At 37.1% G+C, this 23,446-nt stretch overlaps 1 protein-coding gene across 1 annotated transcript in view; it reads right to left on the reverse strand.

The window, feature by feature from the left end:
- Positions 1 to 21,830, reverse strand: part of LOC133526079 (putative inorganic phosphate cotransporter) — a 45,244-nt gene extending 23,414 nt beyond the window's left edge. The window contains exon 1 of the mRNA XM_061862531.1: positions 21,631 to 21,830. Coding sequence (XP_061718515.1) covers positions 21,631 to 21,661 — 31 coding nt within the window. The 5' untranslated portion in view covers positions 21,662 to 21,830. The remainder of the gene's footprint in view (positions 1 to 21,630) is intronic.
- Positions 21,831 to 23,446: the final 1,616 nt, after the last annotated feature.

Genomic DNA, 23,446 nt, shown 5'->3' on the forward strand with positions numbered 1-23,446 from the left:
AACACACAAAGTTACTCGCATTTATAATATGTGACCGCGGCCGGCAAAACGTCCCTCTTTCTCACTTGCCATAAGGACGCCTTGTCAGGTTATTCGTATACTCGTACAAGCAAATCTCGGGTCGTCGGAATTGGGTATTTGACACATGTTGAATATTATAACAAAAATTAGCTAAATGGATAGAAAATGAGCCACCTATTATAAAAAAAGTGGAATTTATAAAGACATATTGAGATTTAAAAAAATACAAGGCTTAAAGTCTCAAAAAACAATTTTTACTTTCAAAAAGAATAAAGAGAAATGGTACCATTCGATTCCTTACATTTTATTAAACAATAAATTGTATGATAAATTGTACAAAAATTCAATATTTCAGGGTCAAATAAGCAATTTTCTTGATCTTGTATACATTGAATAGGACAGACTAAATGTGACGTCACATTACAATATCATTTTGTTAGAGGCGTTTCAATCGTCAAGTGCGAGCGTCAGACTTTAACTCTCATTTCCGACCTTTGTGTTGCTTAAATGCCATGAGAGAAAATCAAGATCGATTGACATTATTTACAAAAAATTGACAAGTTATAGCCAATTGATTGTCGTGAATTTTTTTGAGCAGGTTCAATAATTATGTGGAATTTTGTGCAGATTCAGTTTTTGGCTTTTTTTTTTACAACATAGCGGTGCATGATTGACTTTGTATTTTTTCAAATTGCTCTCATATAATTTATCTTTATTACAATAATTAACAAGGTACGAGTACGTTTTGAATAATATACTTAGCAACTAACCTAACCTAACCAGCACAAAATTTTAATTTTGTTACGATTTGTATTCCATATGTTATGTATATATACATAAGTACCTGTCGAGTATTATTTTAGTCCGGTTTTCATTTTCATAGATAACTACCATTGTAATGAATCAATCATGGAGTCCTCATTTTTAACAATGTATAATGTATGTATAATTATCGTTTTAGTAAATTATTTCTTAATTTTAAACGCAAACATATGATAGGCTAATCAAACAAAGCATTATTTCCAATAGTGAATTCATTCTTTTGTTCATATCGTGCACGTGTCAAGCACATTATTAAAATAATAATAAAAAAACTTTTTCACCACACCAACTGATAAAGGCCCTCTTGATTGTTCAAAAACTTTTGTGTGATGAGCATGGATATTTGTTCCTGAGTCATGGGCGTTTTCTATGTATTTAAGTATTTATAAATATTGATATATTATATAATATATATCGTTGTCTAAGTACCCTCAACACAAGCCTTATTCAGCTTACAGTGGGACTTACTAGGAAAGGTACCCAACTGTCCGGTTCCGATTTGATTTATATTTATATATGTTATAGAGTAGTCTAAAATAACGGACACGTATTTTTTTTTAGCTGCCCAAACTCAACCTATTGCCCGCAGATTTGCTCGTAGCTCAACTGCCGTAAAGTTAACATTATTCAGAGCATTTTGTACCTCATTTTATACGAGTAGCCTGTGGGTTAACTACACGCAGAAACAGTACAGCGCGTTGCGAGTGCAATACAACAATGCTTTTAGGGTGCTGATGGGGTTGCCTCGCTACTGCAGCGCATCGTTAATGTTTGCGGAGGCGCGCGTGGACAGCTTCTCTGCCATCATGCGCAAACGCGCCGCCTCGCTGATCAGCAGGGTGAGGGCCAGCACCAACAGCATCCTAGCAATGTTTGCAAGCAGGTTGGATGGTGCGTATCTGAACCACTGCAGTGCGCTCCATGTATTCGACAATATGTAATAATAATATTGTATACTAACACTAGACGTAAGATAAGTAGGTACTAACATGGTTATGTAATTTTGGCAATTTTTTATATCTAATTTTAATGTAATCAGAATACTGTTGTTGAATTTTATTAATTAACTTATTTATTTATTTATTTTTTTGTAATGTAGTGTGTTTGTTGTATGATCCCAGATGGTCGAAATAAATGATAATTTATTTATTTATTTATTGGGAGAAATTGTCCTCCAAAGTACTAAAAAGTTACTAACTTCTATAGAAAGTGATGCTCAAGCAACTTGCTAGTTAATGGCTGGTTTGAGTATATGTTTAAAAGCAGCAAAAAATAGTGAGTACGTGTTTTGTTATATCGGCTAAAACTCATTTTTTTAAGCAGATATAACAAAACACGTGTACATTATTTTTTCCTGTTCTCAAACATATACTATATTTATTTATTTATACTATTCATTATTTTTTATTATACATTACTTCTTGTAGTAACGAAACAGCCAAGCCACATATTTTGACTACGGAGCAGAGTTTGTGAAGTTAGAGCTTATAGAGTTACAAGCTTGGCGCTACAAGACATCTGACAACTTTTAGATAGTGCGAGGCTTATGGTCTCGTCTTGGTTAAATTTTACATGAAAATGTTTTTGATGGGATTTCACCTCTTTGTAAGTCGCTTATGACAATCTTCCATCCCCTAATTTAAAGGGTTGGGGGGGGGGGGAAATCCTGATACATTCTCCATATAAACTTCAACCCCTTTTTCCCCCTAACGCCCTTTTTCACTCCCTTTTCACCCTTACGGGGATTTGATTGATGTTGGGATTGAAAAATATTCTATATCCTTCCCCACTACAAAAACTATCTAAATGCCAAATTTCAACTAAATTGGTTCAGTGGTTATTGATTCCCCATACAAAATTCCACCCCCCTTCTCACCCTCTTAGGGGCAAAAAATCTCAAGTGTTTGAATTTTTTTGTTGTTTGTGTACTAATACTATTCTACATACCAAATTTCAGCTTCCTAGGACATCAGGAAGTATCCCAAAGGTTTTGATGATCATCAGTGAATGAGTGAATCAGTGACGAAATCAGAGTTTTTTAGATATGAATAAAATCGAAAGTATGAGAGCTATCCAAATGAATTTTCTTATGCTTAGTAAGTCCACTATTGAGCTATTTAGATTATATTCCGAGAATTTTGTTTATCCGGTATAATCCAAACCCAGGTTATGAGAATTCAAAAAAGCGGCCAAGTGCGAGTCGGACTCGCCCATGAAGGGTTCCGTACCATTTATGACGTATTAAAAAAACTACTTACTAGATCTGGTTCAAACCAATTTTCGTTGGAAGTTTGCATGGTAATGTATATCATATATTTTTTTTAGATTTTTCATTCCGTTATTTTAGAAGTTACAGGGGGGGGACACACTTTTTTTCACTTTGGAAGTGTCTCTCGCGCAAACTATTCAGTTTAGAAAAAAATGATATTAGAAACCTCAATATCATTTTTAAAGACCTATCCATAGATACCCCACACGTATGGGTTTGACGAAAAAAGATTTTTTGAGTTTCAGTTCTAAGTATGGGGAACCCCCAAAATTTATTGTTTTTTTTCTATTTTTGTGTAAACATCATAATGCGGTTCATAGAATACATCTACTTACCAAGTTTGAACAGTATAGCTTTTATAGTTTCGGAAAAAAGTGGCTGTGACAGAATCGGACAGACAGACGGACATGAGTGACATGACGAATCTATAAGGGTTCCGTTTTTTGCCATTTGGCTACGGAACCCTAAAAACGACGAAGCGCTTCGAGAAAAGGTAGGTAGTGCCCTTGCCCACTACCGTGCCCTCAGCTTATCTGTAGCTTATAGCTTTATTCTTGGGTACTTAATTTTACAGCGCATTGGCGCCGCTTAGCTGTAATGCTGTAAAATTGTATCTCAATAAATATCTCAAAATATGTAATAGTACATTACTATAGAGGACGGGAAACGAAGGGTTGCAGGCCAAGTATATAGACGGCCGAGCGTAGCGAGGTCGGCTAGGGATACGCGGCCGGCAACCCCGTTTCTCGCCGAGATTTGTATAGTGCTTTTCTCAAACTTGCAATGAAATAATTAAAAAAAATAGGATGATGATGATGATGATTGTTATTATTACTTTCGGGTTAATAAAGGGGGAACGAAAATTTGATTATTTTTACGCTACGACACACGGTTTAGGAGATACAGCCCTATAAAGATTTCTGCATGTCTGGATAAAAGTAGTGAAATTTTTGTTCCCCTTAGAATCCTTAAAATAATATTTAACAAACACAAAAAAAAAAAGAAAAAAAAAACATAATGGCAGAATTTTGCTTATAGGTTTTTTATGGTTGAATGCCAAGACGTGCCATAATTTGACGTTTAAAAACTAAAGAAGGTTGCCTCACAGGCCTAGGTGTGTAAGGCTGTATGAAATTCCTTTACATAGGTATCATCTTCACTCATCGCATCTGATATGTAGTATTTCCGGACCTAATTTTTTGGGGCTTTGTCAAAGAGGCTTGTGGATGCGACTGGGGACCGTAGGGTTGGCAGCTTCCTCGCACAGCGCATTAGTATTGCAATCCAGCGGGGTTATGCTGCCAGCATCTACGGCACCTTGCCGAGGGGTGAATTTTTATTTTAGTTTAGGTTTTACTAAAAAAATGTATTATGTTGTATTGTATATTGTAATTACATAAATAAATATATTTATAATGAATGACATAATTGACGTAATGTAAATGTATTGTTAACTATTGTAATCCTTGACATGTAATTTTCAAATTTGAAGTAAGTCATGTCAACATTTCATTACAAGTTTAAGAAAATTATAATACTTAGCTCATGAAGATAGAGAGTTTTTATTACAGAAAAAAACGTATGGTTATTCATAACTGTACCCCTACTGTAAATTTATTCGATGGCGTAACGTGACGTACGCGTTTGCGTTAAGTCTCATTTTGTATGGGATTATGAGTTTCCAAATCCCAAACTAAATGAGACTTAACGGAAACGCGTACGTCACGTTTCGAAATCGAATAAATGTACACTAGGGCCTCTGATTTATTATGTAAACTTTTGTATAAAAAACAGTTGATGTTGTTCTAATTTATTGTTAATAATATAGGTAGGTGTTATGATACGTCATAATTTGATAAGCTGGATAGGACTGAAATTCATTTCGAAACCACTAGCCAATTTTTACTTTGTGAAACATACTTATTGAAGAGAAGTTTCAGAACCCCTAGTGTAAATTAATTCGATAACGTGCCGTGACGTACGCGTTTGCGTTAAGTCTCATTTTGTATGGAATTTAGAAACAGCGCGCCAAGCGGTACGTTTTGGAAACTCAAAATCCCATACAAAATGAGACTTAACACAAATGCGTACGTCACATCCTCACGTCACGCTATCGAATAAATTTACACTAGGGGTACCTACAGATCAAATAAAACATCATTATTCCGTTTTCATTGATAGTGTACCTACATATGGCTATAACGTGTGATTCCGTTACGTTACCTAGAAGCATTCAGTGTAACAAATCGCACCAGTTCAATGTCACGGGTATTGTGTGACCTCTGTCGTAAAAATATACCTACTCTTTTGATTGTGTACATACATAATACACCTCACAAATATACCACTCTGACTCATTTGGAAGTATTTTACTATGTAACTTAGCCGCGTTTTTTGTGAAATTAACGTCAATGTTTATATCACAAAAAAACTTTAATCTTACATATTTACCATCTATACTTTTTAGCAGTTAACAAAAAAATCGGACATAGTATCATCACACAAAATCTGAGATACCTTACCGGATTTGAAACTTGTTTGAAACTAGATCCAGGGCGTCCTAGACATGGTCACTTCTCTACCAATACCGTTTAAATACTTTAAATGGGCAGACCATACGTCGTTAAATATTAGTGTCGCTTCCAAGAAAACAGTCCCACTTTTTGGCAGGACGCTTTAACAGGTTATTCGTATAAGATAGTAGATCTCGCTAGTATACAGGATGATTCAGGAGACGTGAGCGGGATCAAGCCTGCATATTCGGTAAATTATCAGCAACTTTTTCGTACCAGTATTTGTGAGATTAACGTTAATTTAATTTTTACTGTTCAAAAAAAAGAGTTTTATTTTATTTACGATATTTATGGTCACCCTCTTTGTTTTATCCATAATAAGTGACAAATTGAATGTCATCGGAGTGTGGTTACTTTTATAAAATCGTATCTCACTCAAGTGTGACATTTTATTTTCTTCATAATCAAAGTGCTGTCATAACGGTTAAAGAGGTTTTATCTTTGTTAATTAATTGTTGTAGGGTGTCCATGATTGTAGATAATCAAATTCGTCCTTAAGAAAAAGTTAAATAACAGATAAAAAGCGTGATTGTTTTACTTAAATATGATGGTGAACGATTCATTAACATTTACTGATTGTGTAGTCTTAGTCCAGCTCACGTCTCATGAATCACCCTGTATAGTTTGTCCTTGAAAATAGAGAGAGAGTATAGTGTCCGTGTAAATTTTGTTATGACATTTTCCATTGATTAAAACGTGTTAATAATTCAATACAAAACTATTTGCGTTAGCCCCTACTTAAGAGGGAACTATACCACGTAGTGATCATCCATATAATAAGAGAAAACGTTTTTCCACTACATGGATGAATGAATACAGATTCACTCAAGTTACTGATAACCAGGGGTCGGACAAAAAGTGCGAATGACGTCAAACCACTTATAGGATGATTTCAAATAGTATTTTTGATTTTCATAAACAATTATCACGTATCATTTATCAATCTCTTTATTGACATCTTTATTAAACGATATCGCCACTTGAAATGAGTAAGTATGTTTTTGACTGACACATAGTCAATCAGATGAACAGTCAGCGTCAAATACTTCGTAGCAGTCAAAGTGGCCAAATAGTTCGGTACACCATACTAAATATATGGTGTACCGAACTATTTGGCTACTTTGACTGCTACGAAGTATTTGACGCTGACTGAACAATAAATTGACTTCGTTATTGTTTAGCTATTGTATCCTCACGATTATATTTAGCTAAAATTTATATTTACTAATATATAAGAAAACGCTCTAAAATGTCATCTTTACTCGAATATTGTGGCAATTTTCCGTTTTTGGAGGTACGTGACAAACACGTATACTGCTAATCTTACCTACTGGTCCCACTTTTGACTATTAAACCTATTTATCTGAGGATCCCACAGACTTGTTCTAACTAATTTCAAATAATTATACCTTATGGTAACAAGTTTCGTGAAATTTATTTTATTCACTACATCACCCTACCACCTGTATTAATAATTCCATGGATTTATTTACGATTATTTTGTTACTTCATTAATACTACTTTGTTACTACATGTCACACGGAAGTTTAAATACAAACTCAAACATCATCCTGTGTGCAAGATTAAGTACGTCATTTTTACGTCATCCGCACTTTTTGTCCGACCCCTGCTGATAACTTTATTGTTACTAACTGATAACTGTGTTTTCCGCTTACTGCTCCTAGACTAGCTACTTCTTATTATTAAGGTAGGGCACTCAAGGTCTATTAACACATTACTTATGTTTACATTATTTTTTGTACAAGACTGTTTGTTGCCTAAATAAATTAAAAAAAAAAAATCGCATGAGAGGGCCTACCGAAAACACCGAAGTTCACAAATTGCGAAAAATCGGGCGGGTATCTTTCTCTTTTACTCCAAGGCGTACTTAATTATAGTGACAGAGATAGGCTCTCTGATTATCGGTTGTGGAGATTTACGAATTTTCTGTACACAGTATGCATAGATTGAATGCTACATTAAAATTGTTATTAATGCGAGTTGCAACTGTTACAAAGTAAACTACAAGAACTGTGAGTACATCTCTCAAATAAACTCAAACAAATAATAGCTATATGTGGAAGACCAATAAGAAATTAGTAAGTATCATTTGTATTGTCAGCGGAAATATTTATTAGTAAATAGCTATGTACTTATATACTTATTGTAATCCTATTCGAGCATAACTACTTGGTAGTACCTACTATTACATACGTTCTTAAAGCGTATCGATGTTAGCCATACATAACAGTACCCCTAGTGTAAATATTTTCGACAGCGAAACGTTACGTACGCGTTTGCGTTAAGTGTCATTTTGTATGAGATTTTTGACTTTCCAAAACGTCCCGCTTGGCGCGCTGTTTAAAAACCCATACAAAATGAGACTTAACGCAAACGCGTACGTCACGTTTCCCTATCGACTAAATTTACACTAGCGGCACAGAACTATCGTATCGAAGCGGATAAGAATCCAATAAAATCACGTTCGCTATTCGAGGGAATTTCTTTTATCGTCAGCGGTTCTTACAAGCGTCAACATTGGCCAGTATTTGATAACATGAGAGAGCACAGCGGCAAAACTGTTGACGTTCAAGCACCGGCTTAGTTCTACTCGAAACTCACAACACCATTCATTGAATGTTATGTTATGATATATCCGGACATCGTTATGTGAAAAATTACGAACGTTTAGTGGGTCATTTTCAAATTATATGACTGCTGCGGTCAGACTCAACTCAGTCAAACTTTTCATACATTTAGTATGGTTTGAAGGAGTTTAGACGCAGGCACAAATCTGAAGAATGACCCTAGTAAAAATTATTAACGAGGGAAAATTATTTGAATTAAAACTACTTAAGATTGGTATTCCGTCTGTCCAATATTTTGGTCTAATGTGTATTTGCGTCACACATTTTGAGAACTTATCAGAAGTCGACCGGTACATATCTCCGCATATTTTGCCGTGAAAAAGACCTGGAAAAATAGAAACCACTGAAGAAATCCGCCAAGTCGTCCAGCTCCTGGAAGAGGGGCGTAGTCAACGTTCAGTAGCTGCCGCGCTGAATTTAAGCCAATCTACAGTTTGCAGAGTTTACCAGAGGTTCCAGTGGACTGGATCCTTTACTTCAAGACCAAGAAGCGGCCGCAGAAAGTGTACATCAGAGAGGGACGACCACTTCATTGTCACACCATCTCTCCGAAATCCATACCAGACAAGAGTTGCCATCCAGCAGCGTCTGCATGAGGTACGAGGAGTGGCGGTCAGTGAGTGGACAATAAAAAGAAGACTTAAGAAAGCGAACTTGACGGCCTGCAACGGGGCTCAGATTGCTGGCGCGACACCGTACAGTCGGAAGAGAGTTTGCTGAAAATCATATGGACTGGACCATTGAGCAATGGACTCCAGTTCTCTTCTCGAATGAGTGCAGAATGTGCTTGATTGGATGTGACCGAAGAGGAAGAGTCTACAGAAGGCTAGAAGAACAGTTTGCTCAATGTTGGTTCTCCGAAAGGGTCGCCTATGGTGGTGGATCTGTAATGTTCTGGGGCGGCATTTCCTGCGACGGGCAGAGACGGCTGGTTTTCGTGCCTGGCGGGGGCCATGGTGGTGGATCGACCGCTGCCAAGGACATCACTGATATCCTGGAGGAACATGTTGTTCCTTATGCCGGTATTTTTGATGAGGGGTTCATTCTAATGCAGGATAATGCCCCGTGTCATACCGCTAGGGCCACTGCAGCCTACCTTATCGAAGTGGGTATAGACACCAGCGATGAGCCCAGACCTCAACCCCATTGAACACGTGTGGGATTACCTGAAAAGGATAGTTCGGAAGCGGAATCCTGCCCCGGCCAATGTTGAGAAGCTGAAGGGAGCCTTGCTGGAGGAGTGGGACGCTATTCCTCAAGATCACATAAAAAAAATAATTAGGTCTATGAAAAACCGCTTGATTTGTGTGAGGAGGGCTAGGGAGGCAACACCAAGTATTAATTTAGTAAAAATAATTTATTTTTGTACTAATAAAATAACTTTTATTCTTAACTTTCCTGATTTATTTTTGGCACATTATGGGACTACTTTCAGTTTTGTGATTTTGTTTAGTCTCCAGAATCGAAATTTCATTGAATCTATTTTCTAATGCGTTACATTATAATTGATACCTAAATTTTCAGATTCGGGTATAGAATTACAAAGATATTGGGTGCGGAAGAAAAAATGCAAAATGATGCAATACTTTTGCACGCGAGTGTATATCTTAGTTTAACAAAATACTCAGCAGCAGAAGTAACTAAACGGGTGAGATGGTCAAAATGATCTAAACACGCTCTTATTCCCTTTAATCATAAAGTTGTGCTCAGATCAATTAGAAGAATGCAAAACACCTCGCCCGCCGTTCCAACCCGGAAATTATGATTTTCGAATTTCAAAACCAAATAGGCCTAAGAAATAGAAACATAATATGAAGTGCATCATCGACATATCATGAACCTCCCATTTCTAAGACATAAGTCGTACCTACTACCAAAACACTAATTAGTTTGAACAAACGATGTATCGACATCGGTCATCGACGTAATAGATTGTTCGTCAAGTTTTAACAACGTGCATTGTAAAAGATATGCGCAAAATGACATTGTGGTAATTCTTTGTTATATTCCAAATTTTATAATAGGTACGAGTATCTACATATTTCATTTAATTTTAAATCGCTACATTGTCAATAGTCTTTCCATTACTTAAAAGTTATGTGATTGTTACCGATTGTGTCTCGTCCACCATTAGGTCTGACAAATTACCATTTAGTAATTCCAACTTTTGCATAAAAGTAATCGGAAAACAATTATAAAAAAGTACTTAATTAATTTGAAAACCTAACCCTTTTTAATGGCTGTTAATTATTCAGAAGATTTACCTAAGTTAAAAAAAACAATAATCCCACACAGGCAAATGCTTGTTTTCTTAAATGGAGTCAGAGCATACTAGGTAACTAAATCACTTAACAGGTGCTATATTAGGAAGACCCATAAATATCTAGGTATCTACAATGCCATTGTCGCTATAATTTCAAGAGCTAGATATATTTATTTCAATTTACACGGTTGATAGTGCCAGGTACGGCTACGTACTAATAGGTTTGTATCGGGTGTGCGGTTTGCTACTCGGGTATAGTATAGCGCAATATTTACGTAAGCCTGCGCTTGAACTTGGCTCTGGAATATTCCGCATAAAATATTGCCGAAGTGAAAGCCAGAGCAAACCAAGCGAACTGCTTCCAGAATAAATTTCCAATGGCATAACACTACAACCTTCCCTACAATATCTGTACAATAGATGATGATAACTAGGTAAGTAAGATGATGTCATGTGCCGGTATATACGATGTTTACTCTGTTTTTTGATGACCTTAAATATACTTGCCAATTGACAGTTTTAATTCTTATTATTTGCAGTTACTATGAGGTAACACGCGGTTTTATTAAATACCAAGTCGGTGGCACACAAGCATACGGCCCGCCTGATGGTAAGCAATCACCGTAGCTTATGGACGCCTGCACATGCGCATTGCCGACGCCGAACCTGTTTACACCTTTTTTGAAGAACCCCATAAGTAGCCCCGAGGTATCTACTAACTATACTTAAATGAACAATTCCGAATACTGATTAAATAAAACCTTATTTACTTACTTTCAATTCACCAAAACAAATAACTGATAATCCGTGTTAACCGAATTTATGTAGGTAATATGTTTATCATTAACATTCGTTTACCGTAATTTATCTGTTTGGAGAGAGTGGTCAGGCATTCTCAGAAATTTTGCTCGCATGTTACCTCATTATCATTAAGGAAATTGACCGGATTTATCCATATTTCTCTTTAGTATTAACAAAGGCTGTATGCGAGTGCTGATTCTAAAAATAACGATGTGTAGAACTCGTTACATGCAAACCCGTTCGTTAAAAGCAGTTACGGCGAGCAGGGCAGCGACATCGGGTTACTAATTCCTATGTCGACCTAAGAGCACTTCTACATTAAGACGAAACGAAAGTGGAGGAAGGACCCACGCGAATTTACTTTTTCATACAAACTTAGTCCTCGTCTTCCTCTCTGGATATTAACATTATTGAATATATTTTGACACAATTTGTGTGTGTAATATATCCCCCTATGATACGTATGGTTTTTTTTTCTAATTTTTGGTTATTAAATTAAATTAAAATCTTTATTTCAGGCAACTAGTGGCCCATAAATAAATACCTTAATACTGACATACATATTATAACAATATATCTTAACACTACAAATCACATTATTATAAAATTTAGGAGCATTTAAAGTTATTTGTATGAAAACAATTTTGACAATAATCAAAAAATCGAAAAAAGTCAAACGTCAAACATAGCTATGGTTAACATACATCAAATTATATAAAAATATTTTCCATAATGTTAATATTCAGAGAGGAAAATGGGGACTACGTTTGTATGGAGAAACGGCCGTCCCCTTTCCTCTTAAGAGAAAATAGATGCATATTAACGATACTTTTTACTATGTTTTACTTTTTTCGATTGTAAAAGTTAGAAGCGAGAATCAGATTTCATATTTTTTTTAATGCTCCTAACCCTTAAGATAATCAAAAATTCGAAAATAATCAAACGCAACGTAGGAGCATAGCTTTGGTTGATATACTTGATATACAACGAATTGTCAAAAAACTTTCAATAATGTTAATAATATCCAGAGAGGAACATGAGGACTACATTAGTATGAAAAGGGGATTTCGCTCGGGTCCTCCACTTTCGCCTTAAGAGTCACACGAACCTAACTGCCGCCATATAATCGGAGTTACGGTATCTTAAAAAGACATATCGAGGGCTTCATGCTAAAGGGGCGTATAAGCAAGAACCCTACTTTTCAGGAGAGACAAAAAACTGAATAACTTTTGTTACAATGTACCGATTGTTCTACAATTTTGCATAGAGTATTTAAATTACTGTCTGTTTCATGTGTCATGCTTAGTTTCGTTCTACGTATTCTAAAAAGCAGTAATTATGTAGTTACGCCTCTTTACCACGACAGTAATTTCCGACATATAGGTTGAAATTTTTTGAAAAATACTTGAGATTTATGGTCGTATAATTCATTTTTTTTTTCTATTCGATAATTTAATCATGAAAGGTGGAAATACTGTTAATAATGCGAAATACTTTAATTTTACAGTAATTTAGTCATCATTGTGTAGTTTCTTCTATTTTTTCTGATTTTTATACGCCCGTCTGGGCTGACGAATCTATCGTGTAAGTATCCTTTATTTGTGGCCGTATAATAGGGCGCCAAATTATATTTTGACTAAATATTCATAAATTCATCTAGATTTTACCATTAAAATGATTCCTGATGGTTTTGATAGTGTCACAACTGTCCACGAGATTAAGCAATGTCGACTCGAGCTGGTTACCGATTGGGTAAGTAACTATTTTGAATTGCCACTTTGAGCATATCAGTGTTTCAATAGCCTCCGTGGTCTAATGGTTAGAACGGTTGTCTCTCGAATCGGAGGTTCCGGGTTCGAATCCCGGTGGGGACACTGTCAAGCAAAAGTCGCTTTGTGACTTTGTGAGACTATTCCCGGTTTGGCTAGGACATTGCAGGCTGAATCACCTGATTGTCCGAAAAGTAAGATGATTCTGTGCTTCGGAAGGCACGGTGTAAAGTCGTTGGTCCCGGCTGCTATCTATCCGGTGGTGCTCGTCATGAGAGCCATGTCACAGGCCTTTGGCGACTCAATAACTCTAACACCAGGGTTTTTAAGGTACATCAATCTTACAACTCACACGATAAGAAGAAGTGTTTCAAAAGACAATCACGTCGCTTATTCTGATTTTTGCCTATAATAGCAGTCGTTTAGCACTTCGCTGGGAGCTAGAGTTAAGACGTGTGGGCTTACTTAAGAAAACTGACTTAACTGAATTCCAATAAGATCATTTTTACTATTTGTGATAGTAGGTAAATGGTAGTCGCTCAAAAGTCGAGTAGTACAAAACGATTTAATAGAAAAGAATAAAATTGAAATTGGTAGTAAAGGATGCATGGAAATTGCTAAGACAACACAATGACTGCTTTACTAAAAAAGCAGTCAAGAAACAATCAAACGATTAAATTTAGAGTGCATTAACTAAAACAAAAGGTTAAAGTTAAAACGTATCAAAACTTGTATTCAGACAATAAACATTACTCCTTCTTTAATGGTACCACTGGTAACAAAATTATAACTACATATCTTAAACAATAAAATATTAATCAAAACTTCTAAACAAATAAATACGACATCATTCGATGACGATTCATTTCATAAAAAGAAACAATATTAAATCTTCTGTACTAATAAACCTAAAAGTACTTTAGCTAACAACTTAACTCATGTACGTCTCCATCAAATTATAACAGAGGAATGTTACACTTAAGAATTACTACCACCCCGACGGAGGACGAGTGGCTACAGACATATGAGGTAATCAGCCCGCAGCGCACGCAGTGGACCTTAAACAGCTTTGACTCCTTCAAATCTCCAGGAATGGATGGGATCTTCCCTGCGCTTCTTAAATGGGGCGGGAAGCATCTCACTCTGAAGCTGACCATCGTTCTGCGCGCCTGTCTGGCTCACCGGTACGTGCCGAAGCAATGGAGGGAGGTCAAGGTTATCTTAATACCGAAACCAGGTAAAAACGACTACTCGGACCCCAAATCCTTCAGGCCCATCAGCCTGACCTCTTTCATGTTGAAAACATTAGAGAGGTTGTGTAGAGAGAGGGTGCAAATTCATGTGCCCTTGCATCCAAACCAATATGCCTACAGCCCTGGCAAATCTACAGAATCGGCACTTCACGCAGTAGTAAGTAAAATTGAGGTGGCGGTCAAAAACAGATCCATGTGCTTAGGAACCTTCATAGATATAGAAAGGGCTTTCGATAGGACCAGGTTCAGTAGCATTACAGCAGCGCTGGTAAGACATGGCGCGAATGCAGTTATGACAGAATGGATAAACAACATGTTGAGCCAACGAACCATCAAACTCGGGACGGGCGAAACACAGCAGGCATTAATGGCAAAAGGATGCCCCCAAGGAGGAGTCCTATCGCCACTACTATGGAACCTTGTGGTGAATGACCTGATCACCACACTAAACAATAATCACTATTACACAATCGGCTATGCTGACGACATAGTGATACTGACGAGCGGCAATCATGCAGGTACGGTATGCGATGTTACCCGCTCTGCACTAGCCATCGTGGAACGCTGTTGTTTTAACAATGAACTCTCAGACAATCCCAACAAAACTGAGCTGGTTATGTTCACCAACACTTCCGCCTGTTCGACACTGAACTCCAACTATCTGCGGAAGTAAAGTATTTAGGGGTAATACTTGACAGCAAATTAAATTAGAGCAATCACCTAAACTGCAAAATTGACAAAGCCACAGTCGTAATCTGGCAATGTCGTAGGATAGTGGGTAGAACCTGGGGGCTAACCCCAAAGATAACTCTATGGCTTTACCAGGCAGCCATGCGACCAATAATAAGCTACAGTGCGATAGTTTGGTGGCCACGCACCACACTATCCGTAGTTGAAGCTGAACTACAACGAATCCAGAGGTTGGCCTGTATGGCGACCACGGGCTGCATGAGGACAATACCAACCGCGGCCCTGGAAGCCTTACTGAGCCTGCCGCCGCTGCACCTCTTTATACAACAGGAAGCGCTAGCTACGGCGGTACGTCTCAAAAAATCTAATCTCTGGAGACCACCTAGGGTACCACACACCGAGATCCTCTACGAGGCGATAGGTAAGGAACCGCTAATAGAAGCGGTGACTGACAGGATACCCAGACAATTCGTCTTCGACAAGAAATTAAGATACAGTTACACGAAGAACCTCGTGAAGGACTCAACCCATGAGAGCTGAGAATCTTCACGGATGGATCAAAGACAAGGTCAGGTGGTGGCGCTGGAGTATTCTCAGAGGGCCTAAACATACATATCTCAACACCACTAGGACTTGACTAGGTGCCCACAACACAGTCTTCCAGGCAGAATTGGCATCATAATGGCAGCACACGCAATCGCCTCAAGGAAAGTATTGGACTACTCCATCCGCATACTCTCTGATAGTTGGTCAGTACTACAAGCTCTGCAAAGTTATACTTTGACCTCAGGGCTAATCTACAAATGCCACAAAGCTCTGTCAGAGGTAAGCACCACCACCAGCTTAACTCTGCAGTGGATCAAGGGACACACAGCAACTCGCGAGGGAACGATGCGGCCGACATATTGGCGAGAGGATGTTCGGAACTGAGGGTGGCAGGACCGGAGCCAATTATACCTCTGCCTTATGCCTGGCTCCGGAACATGCTGCGACACAACACCAAGGTAAAACACCAACCGTACTGGTCTAACCTAGGCACGTGCAGGCAGGCGAAGGAAGCCCTCCCGACAATCGACCCCGGTTTGTCGAGGAGGCTGAGACAGCTGAAGAGGCCACAGGTCCGGCTTTTGACTGGGGCCATAACCGGCCACGCCCCACTAAACAAACACCTACTAACACTACGTGTTACAGAAAGCCCCCTCTGCAGAGAGTACTTGGAGGCAGAGGAGACAGCCGACGTCATTCTTGAATGCCCAGGGCAGAGCCATCAGCATCAGAGCGCTCCACTTTATTGTTATTATTCGCACGAGATGCACACCATACTGTAACGCACTAGACACTGACTGAGAGACAGGAGGCCCTAGTGCGCTTACCCGCTTGACAGAAAGGGATAGCAATATGCGGCAATCAAGGACGCTGTCTCCGCGCCCCTTTGGCCCGGCATTATTTGAAGGCCAACGTAATTTTTGTACGGTCGTATGTTCATACGCCTCTTTGCCGCGACGCACTTTGAGGATAGTTGGTAAAAGTTTATGGTCGTATGTATGTACGCCTATATAGCGTGACACTATTTGGTGGTTCGCACTGTCACATGAGAGAAGTATGTACGTACGCCTTTATACTCCGATGAATATCGGGGACTGAATGAAAATATCACTTATACGCCTTCAGTACGGCTTTTTGGAACGACATAAAATTATGACTGTCTGTTATACGCCAAATGATTTTTTAATTATTTACTTAACTAATTGTTATGATAAAATTATGAAAAAAATTGTGCTTACGTATTGTTACAAGACGAATACGATGCCGTTAAAAACGAAAAATGGCATTTTTGCGTATACGCCCCTTTGGCCTGAAGCCCTCGATATGAAATAACATCTTCGGGTATAGAAGCGGTTTCTTTCTTTCGGCTTCTGTCTTTTTTCGTGTGACTCTTAAACGAAACTGGAGGTCCCTCACGAAATCGTCTTTTCATACAAACTTAATACTTACTCATTTTCCTCTCTGCATATTAACATTATTGAAAATATTTTGACACAATTGGTTGTATATCAATCCCAGCAACGTAGGGGACGTTTGATTTTTATCGAATTTTTAAATATTATACGTATCCGATAAGATAGCGGCATTAACTCCGCTCTATCGGGGCTCGTAAAGTAATGCACTTTTAATCTACCTAGGTTGCCCTATAACGGCCTATAATACAAGTTTTCGATCAGTTGTCAGACGGCAATATTTGTGTGCTATCATAAATACTCGTTAAGATAATAAGCCAACACTATCTGAAGCACGTAAAAATGATAACTATATGTGACTTTGGGTCTCAACTCCCGATATAGTGTTGGATAATGTGAAAAGGCCCTTAGACCTAAATGTGAAAGCTATGGTTTATAAGTTATATAACTATCGGATCAATGACTTATGGCAACGACAAGTGCTTACAAGAAAAACTATGTATATCTATATCTATCCAACTAGGAACCGTTTAAGACAAGGAATTTACTAACTACCTAGTTTTTATCTTATTTACGACCGCTTTGTTTCTAGGTAGGTGCCATAACAAGGTTAATAAATCATTTGAAATGCAATACTTTGTATGAGATTTTAATTTCTTATGTGACCAGTTTTTTTTTTTAATTTATGTTTTGCTTCAAAGAAAATAACATAAATATAATTCATATAATTAGTGAATTTAACAAGATGTTCTAAACGAACGTCCTATTCATTTTGTGTATTTTCATTCATCAGTCATTAGCTCATAACATAAAATAATGAAACAACAGTATAGTTGCAAATTATTTCTGATTTATGATTACTCGATTCTTATTTCTAAACACTAACATAAACAACACTTCGTTAGTGTAGGTAAACAAATTACGTATACATACATATACCTGCATATAAAATAATGCCCTGTGCCCCGATCGGCGAAAGATGGGTCCGGTGACACCTGTGACACTTCGAATGACGTTTCAAAAATCTATTTTTGATATAACCTTGTAACGACGTCTTGTTACACCGATATTTGTACGTGCCTAAAACAAATGTCACTAATAGGGGTCCCGATGGTCACCTTTCAGAGCCTACCAAGCACTTCCGGAAAAAAACTGACGTGACTTCACTTTTCTGTGTCTACCAGTAAATTTGTAACTGCTGCCATAACTATTATTTCGGTATCAGATGGGTTTAATCGGCCCCCCTTTTTCGAAACGAAAGTGGCCTTCTTTTTTGTACTTCGGCAAATTCCGCCGTGACAGACTATCAAATTCGGACTTAACATCATTTGTATGGGGAAACCATTGTGCATCGCGAATCAACTATCAAGTCACTACGAAATTTTGCAGTCGGCTCTTCTACCTTCTATTGAGGTTCAATATTACCTCCAATGAAACTTGAATCATAATTAAATGTCACAAAGTTGCTTTTGTTTTGTTTCGTTCGATTTTAAAACAAAACAAATTCAACTCTTTTCATATACCATTAATTCTGAGATTTCTGAGTATTCTGACTACCAATTTTCCTTGTATGGTGGGTCGCACAGGCGGTTACGAATGTGCGTGAAATGAGGGTTGCAAGTTTATATGAAAATTATATACATATTTGGAATTCTTATATATAATTGAAAATACTGTTTACATTCTTATGTAAAATAGCAACTTAGGACATCATCACCCCCGCCATAAATTTGTTTATTGTGTAGCTGGTAAACATAAACATATTTAGTTCGATTTTCTAATAGAACTATTTATTATTATTTGGACAGTAAAACATCGGCGCTTAGATTACTGGTCCAAAATGTGGCCTATAAACAAACGAAACCGTATATGTACCCCTAGTGTAAATTTAATCGACATCATAACGTGACGAACGCGTTTGCGTTAAGTCTCATTTTGTATAGGATTTTGAGTTTCCAAAACGTCCCGCTTGGCGCGCTCTTTCTAAATCCAATACAAAATGAGACTAAACGTAAACGCGTACGTCACGTTTCGAAATCGAATTTATTTACACTAGGGGTACTGTACTGGCTGGGTGCCTACCTAAAACAGTGTAAAAACTCTTAAAAAATATTTTTATTATTAAACGGGTATTAAAAATATACCCGTAATATACCCGGGGCTGGCTCGGTCACCTAGAGAGGATGGGAGAGGATCGTGCCGTGAGAAGAGCGTATGTGGGGCACCCGGGTGGAAAACGTCCGTCTGGGCGTCCCAGATACCGCTGGAGTGACGAAGTCCTAAAAGACCTGTTCGCCCTCGGAATACCCAACTGGCGTGAAGTGGCGCAGGATAGGGCAGAGTGGCGCTCTCTTGTGTCAGAGGCCAAGATCCTGTTTGGGTCACTGAGCCAGTGAAGAGAGAGAAGAGAGAGATTAAACGGGTATTGAAAATAATTAAATTTTACATTGAATTGTGACAGCGACACGGAAATAAGAAAAAGCTGATTATAGTATATGTATAGGTATAGGCTTCGCGATAAGTTGCCACAGATCTATCGTCCCACAGAAAATTTGAATTTCGCTTTTTACTGCCAAGGTTGTTTGACCGTATACTTACACATTGAAACATTGAAATATGCAATTAGAATTCTATACAAAAATTAAATTATTGATAGGCAGTAATAGTATTTTTCACCACGCCAAGTGGTAACGGCTCGCAACGCTCAAGATTCCACTTTTCGAACAAATCGCTATGCTCATGGTTAAATTTTGGAATCTTTCGCTTGCTCCGGTTATCAATATTAGCACGAACGGTTAAACAATAGTTTTGCCCGCTTGTAAAACAAATAACTATAAACTATAAGTCGTCGACTTATATTATACGTGTCTGCGTGTAATTATGATGATGATTGATAAAAACTACCCCATATCCTCTCCAGGGCCTCAAACTATCTCAATACCAAATTTTATCTACCTAAATCGGTTCAGCGGATGAATTGTGTAGAGTTAACAAACAGACCGAGTTACTTTCCTATTTATAATATTATAAGGGATTACGTATTACGGCGAACGCACACATTGCTCAGAAGTTAAATTTTATACATATCATATTTTTTTATAATCACAACACAAAGGAATTCAAATAAAAAAAACGGCCCAGTGCGAGTCAGATTCGCGACCAATGGTTCCGTAATCAACTAAAAAGAAACGATCCACGGTTGACCTTTCTTATAGATTTTCCTGCTATGGGTTATGATAAATTTTCTGCCTTATTTCAAATTTTCAGGCCTAGTAGTTTCGCATAATAATAATTGATATTTCACACGATATAGTATGCACATTTTTGTTTTATTTTCTAGCCCCTCAAAAACACGTCTTTGGGTCACCAACTTACATATTTTTCTTATATGTAGGTACTAAATTTCAACTCAATCGGTCCAGTAATTTTAGACCAAATTGCCTGTGACCGACGCGCTGGCAGACAGACACACAAAAAAAATGTTTAATAAATGTACCGTTATTTTATTATTTTTTTTTTCATTTTAATTACGGAACCCTAATATTTACAAAATTATCTTTTTGATTTCGAGTATTATACTCGTACATTGCCGAAGGAAAACTGATGGCGGAAATTTACAAGTTTGTTACATATGCCTACATATATAGGTATATATCCCGAGCGAGTTTTGTATTGTAGGTATTAAGACAGATAACCTGTTTATTAATTTTAGTGCTTCTAGAACCTCAAAAATAATCAAGTTTTTTTCATTATAGGGTAAACCGTCTATAACTGACCACCTTATACTAAAATGGCCAAAATATGAATTCTATTAATTTATTCACACTATTCAAGTTTATAAACCAAATAAATCAGAATACATTATTCTTTATTGTACCCATGGTACACAATGTCTCTTCTCACATGGGCCGGGTAAGGGCACAGCATAACTCAAACTCACTTAAATTACTCATAACTCAAAACATATTACCATATTATTAGGAAAATTATAAATTTGACTAAAAACATCAAGATCATGGAACATATATGAACATTAGAGCTGAAAATGTACTTGGATTGTGTGAATATTAAAGGGTTTATGCTATTTTGTTCACTTTATGTATTGTCTCACTTTCAGTTCTATAGGAACGGTTGAATAAACTTTTATTCAGCTTTGCCCGTTCATAAAGTGCAGCAAATCTTACAAATCCATTTTCACGCATTTTTAGAAATGCAATTGGTTTTTAACGGCACATTAAAACAACGACGATAATATAATACATACATAAAAATAATTGCCTAAAGGATTCTTGGAACCTAACTACTTTTATACACTGACTTTTTAAAGGATTTTTAACTAATGTGTGAAGTACAAAAGTTTACAAAAGTTTCGAAACACTTAATTAGAGTCCCGCAAATAGGTTAAAATAAAAATAAATTAAAACTGTTAACTTTTTGAAGCCTTACTTGACATATAAACTAGGGCATGTATTTAGAGCTAAACAAAAATACCGGTAATGTAAAAAGTATGGGATTAGACAACAAATACAGTTAAAAAAAAACGAATAAGTATTTAAGACTCACCTGTAAACTTTTCAAAAGTTAAAATAGCCATTTCGTTGTCAAATAACTATCAAAGTTCAATTTGATAATTCACAATTTATTTTCACAATACCACGCTCATTTCACGATTTGTTAAGCAGTTTGTAGGTAGGCGCCGGCGCGGAGTTAGCGATAGAATGCGAGCGCTCAAAGAGTCTGCGCAAACGCAACAGTGATGCTTAGCTTGGCGACAACCACCGCGAGGTGCGCCTGCGGGGGCTGATTCAAACCGCTTACAGAGCGCAACAGATCGACCACTAATTTGTGATCTACGATTACACATACCTGTAGTGGGCCTTGATGTCAAGTTATAATTATAAAACAAGTTTGCAGTCAACACAATCTTTGTAAATATGTTTGGAGGTGTGTCAGTGAAGAGGTTTAGTAATAAAAAGACGTATGTTAACTAATAATTTTACTAAACGCATCTTTTTTGTTCAGAGTTTGTTGACGTCATGTTGTCACGACGTTTCCGCTTTAAAACCAAAACTCAATAAGATTTGTTGAATAATTACCAAGAACCAAATTTTTGCAATTACTTATGGAGACCGGTACGCACTTCCGTGTTTGTAGATTATGTGTACCTAATGTTTATTTATCATCCAAATGATGGTGAAGTTTAAGTTCACTGACAATTGCGAAGGGATTTATTTATAGGTAAGTTAGTATTAGGTATTAATAGTAGTGTATTTGAATGAGTAGGTACTTTTGAGTATTACTCAGTGCTGAATCGGTTTATATATCAGTAGAGATCTCTGAATAGAATAAAAGAGAATAGGAATAGAAATGTAGCATCGTCCACTGTATATAAATAGGCACAAGGTTATTGGTTTTAATCCTATCCTATAAGATTTAGTAACGAACGACCCTAGTCGATACTTAACCCACGAATCAGGAGGTCCCGATCCCGAGTTCGAATCCTAGTTGAGGTATTTATTTGTGTTTATTACAAACATTTATTTTTGAGTTATGCATGTTTTGCACGTTAATATGTATATAATTATATATTATATACACGGTGTAACATGAGGAAACCAACAGATTTATAACAGTATATTCCTGATCACATTTAGAGACTAAAAAGTCATATAAACTTTTCTGGATTTCGTTTAGTTTCAGAGTTACAACAAATGAAAAAAACTTCTTGTTGTAACTTAAATACAGTCGAATAGCAGTAGTGCAAAACGCCTTTTTGATGGCGACGGTGCCCTTATGGTACCTTTGCATAAACTAGGTTTTACAAAAAAAACGTTTAAATTCATTTTCAGTGCCAGTTTTATGCCATAACATTAACTTATGTACAAATATATTCAAAAATGTTTTTAGCGAGATTTACTTAAACTCATATAAACTTTTTTCCTTCTTTTAGTCTCAGAAGTGCGTGGTTCAAATCTTTCGGGCTCCTCGTGTTAGACCGTGTATATCGTCATCTAGTAGCAACAACACAAGCATTATTTAGCCTACTGTGGGACTGGTTCCATCTGTATAAATTTTTGTAATATTTATTTTATTTATTTCTTTTTAATTTTATTAACTCTATATTCCGGTAACTAAATCGAAAGTCGCGCGCATTGGTCATGGGCATGGGCATTGAGCATGGCACGACATGCTCTTGGCCAATTTTTTTAACCGACTTCAATTTCATAGAAGGAGGAGGTTCTGTATTCGGTTGTGGCGGTTTTCGGTTCGGTTCGGTTTTTTTTTATGTACATTCACCGATTACTCCGAGACCCGTGGTCCGATTTGAGTAATTATTTTTTTGTTTGAAAGAAGTCACCTCCAAGGTGGTCCCATATTC

Source organism: Cydia pomonella, chromosome 16 (genome assembly GCF_033807575.1).
Source record: "Cydia pomonella isolate Wapato2018A chromosome 16, ilCydPomo1, whole genome shotgun sequence".
NCBI classification, from domain to species: Eukaryota; Metazoa; Arthropoda; class Insecta; order Lepidoptera; family Tortricidae; genus Cydia; species Cydia pomonella.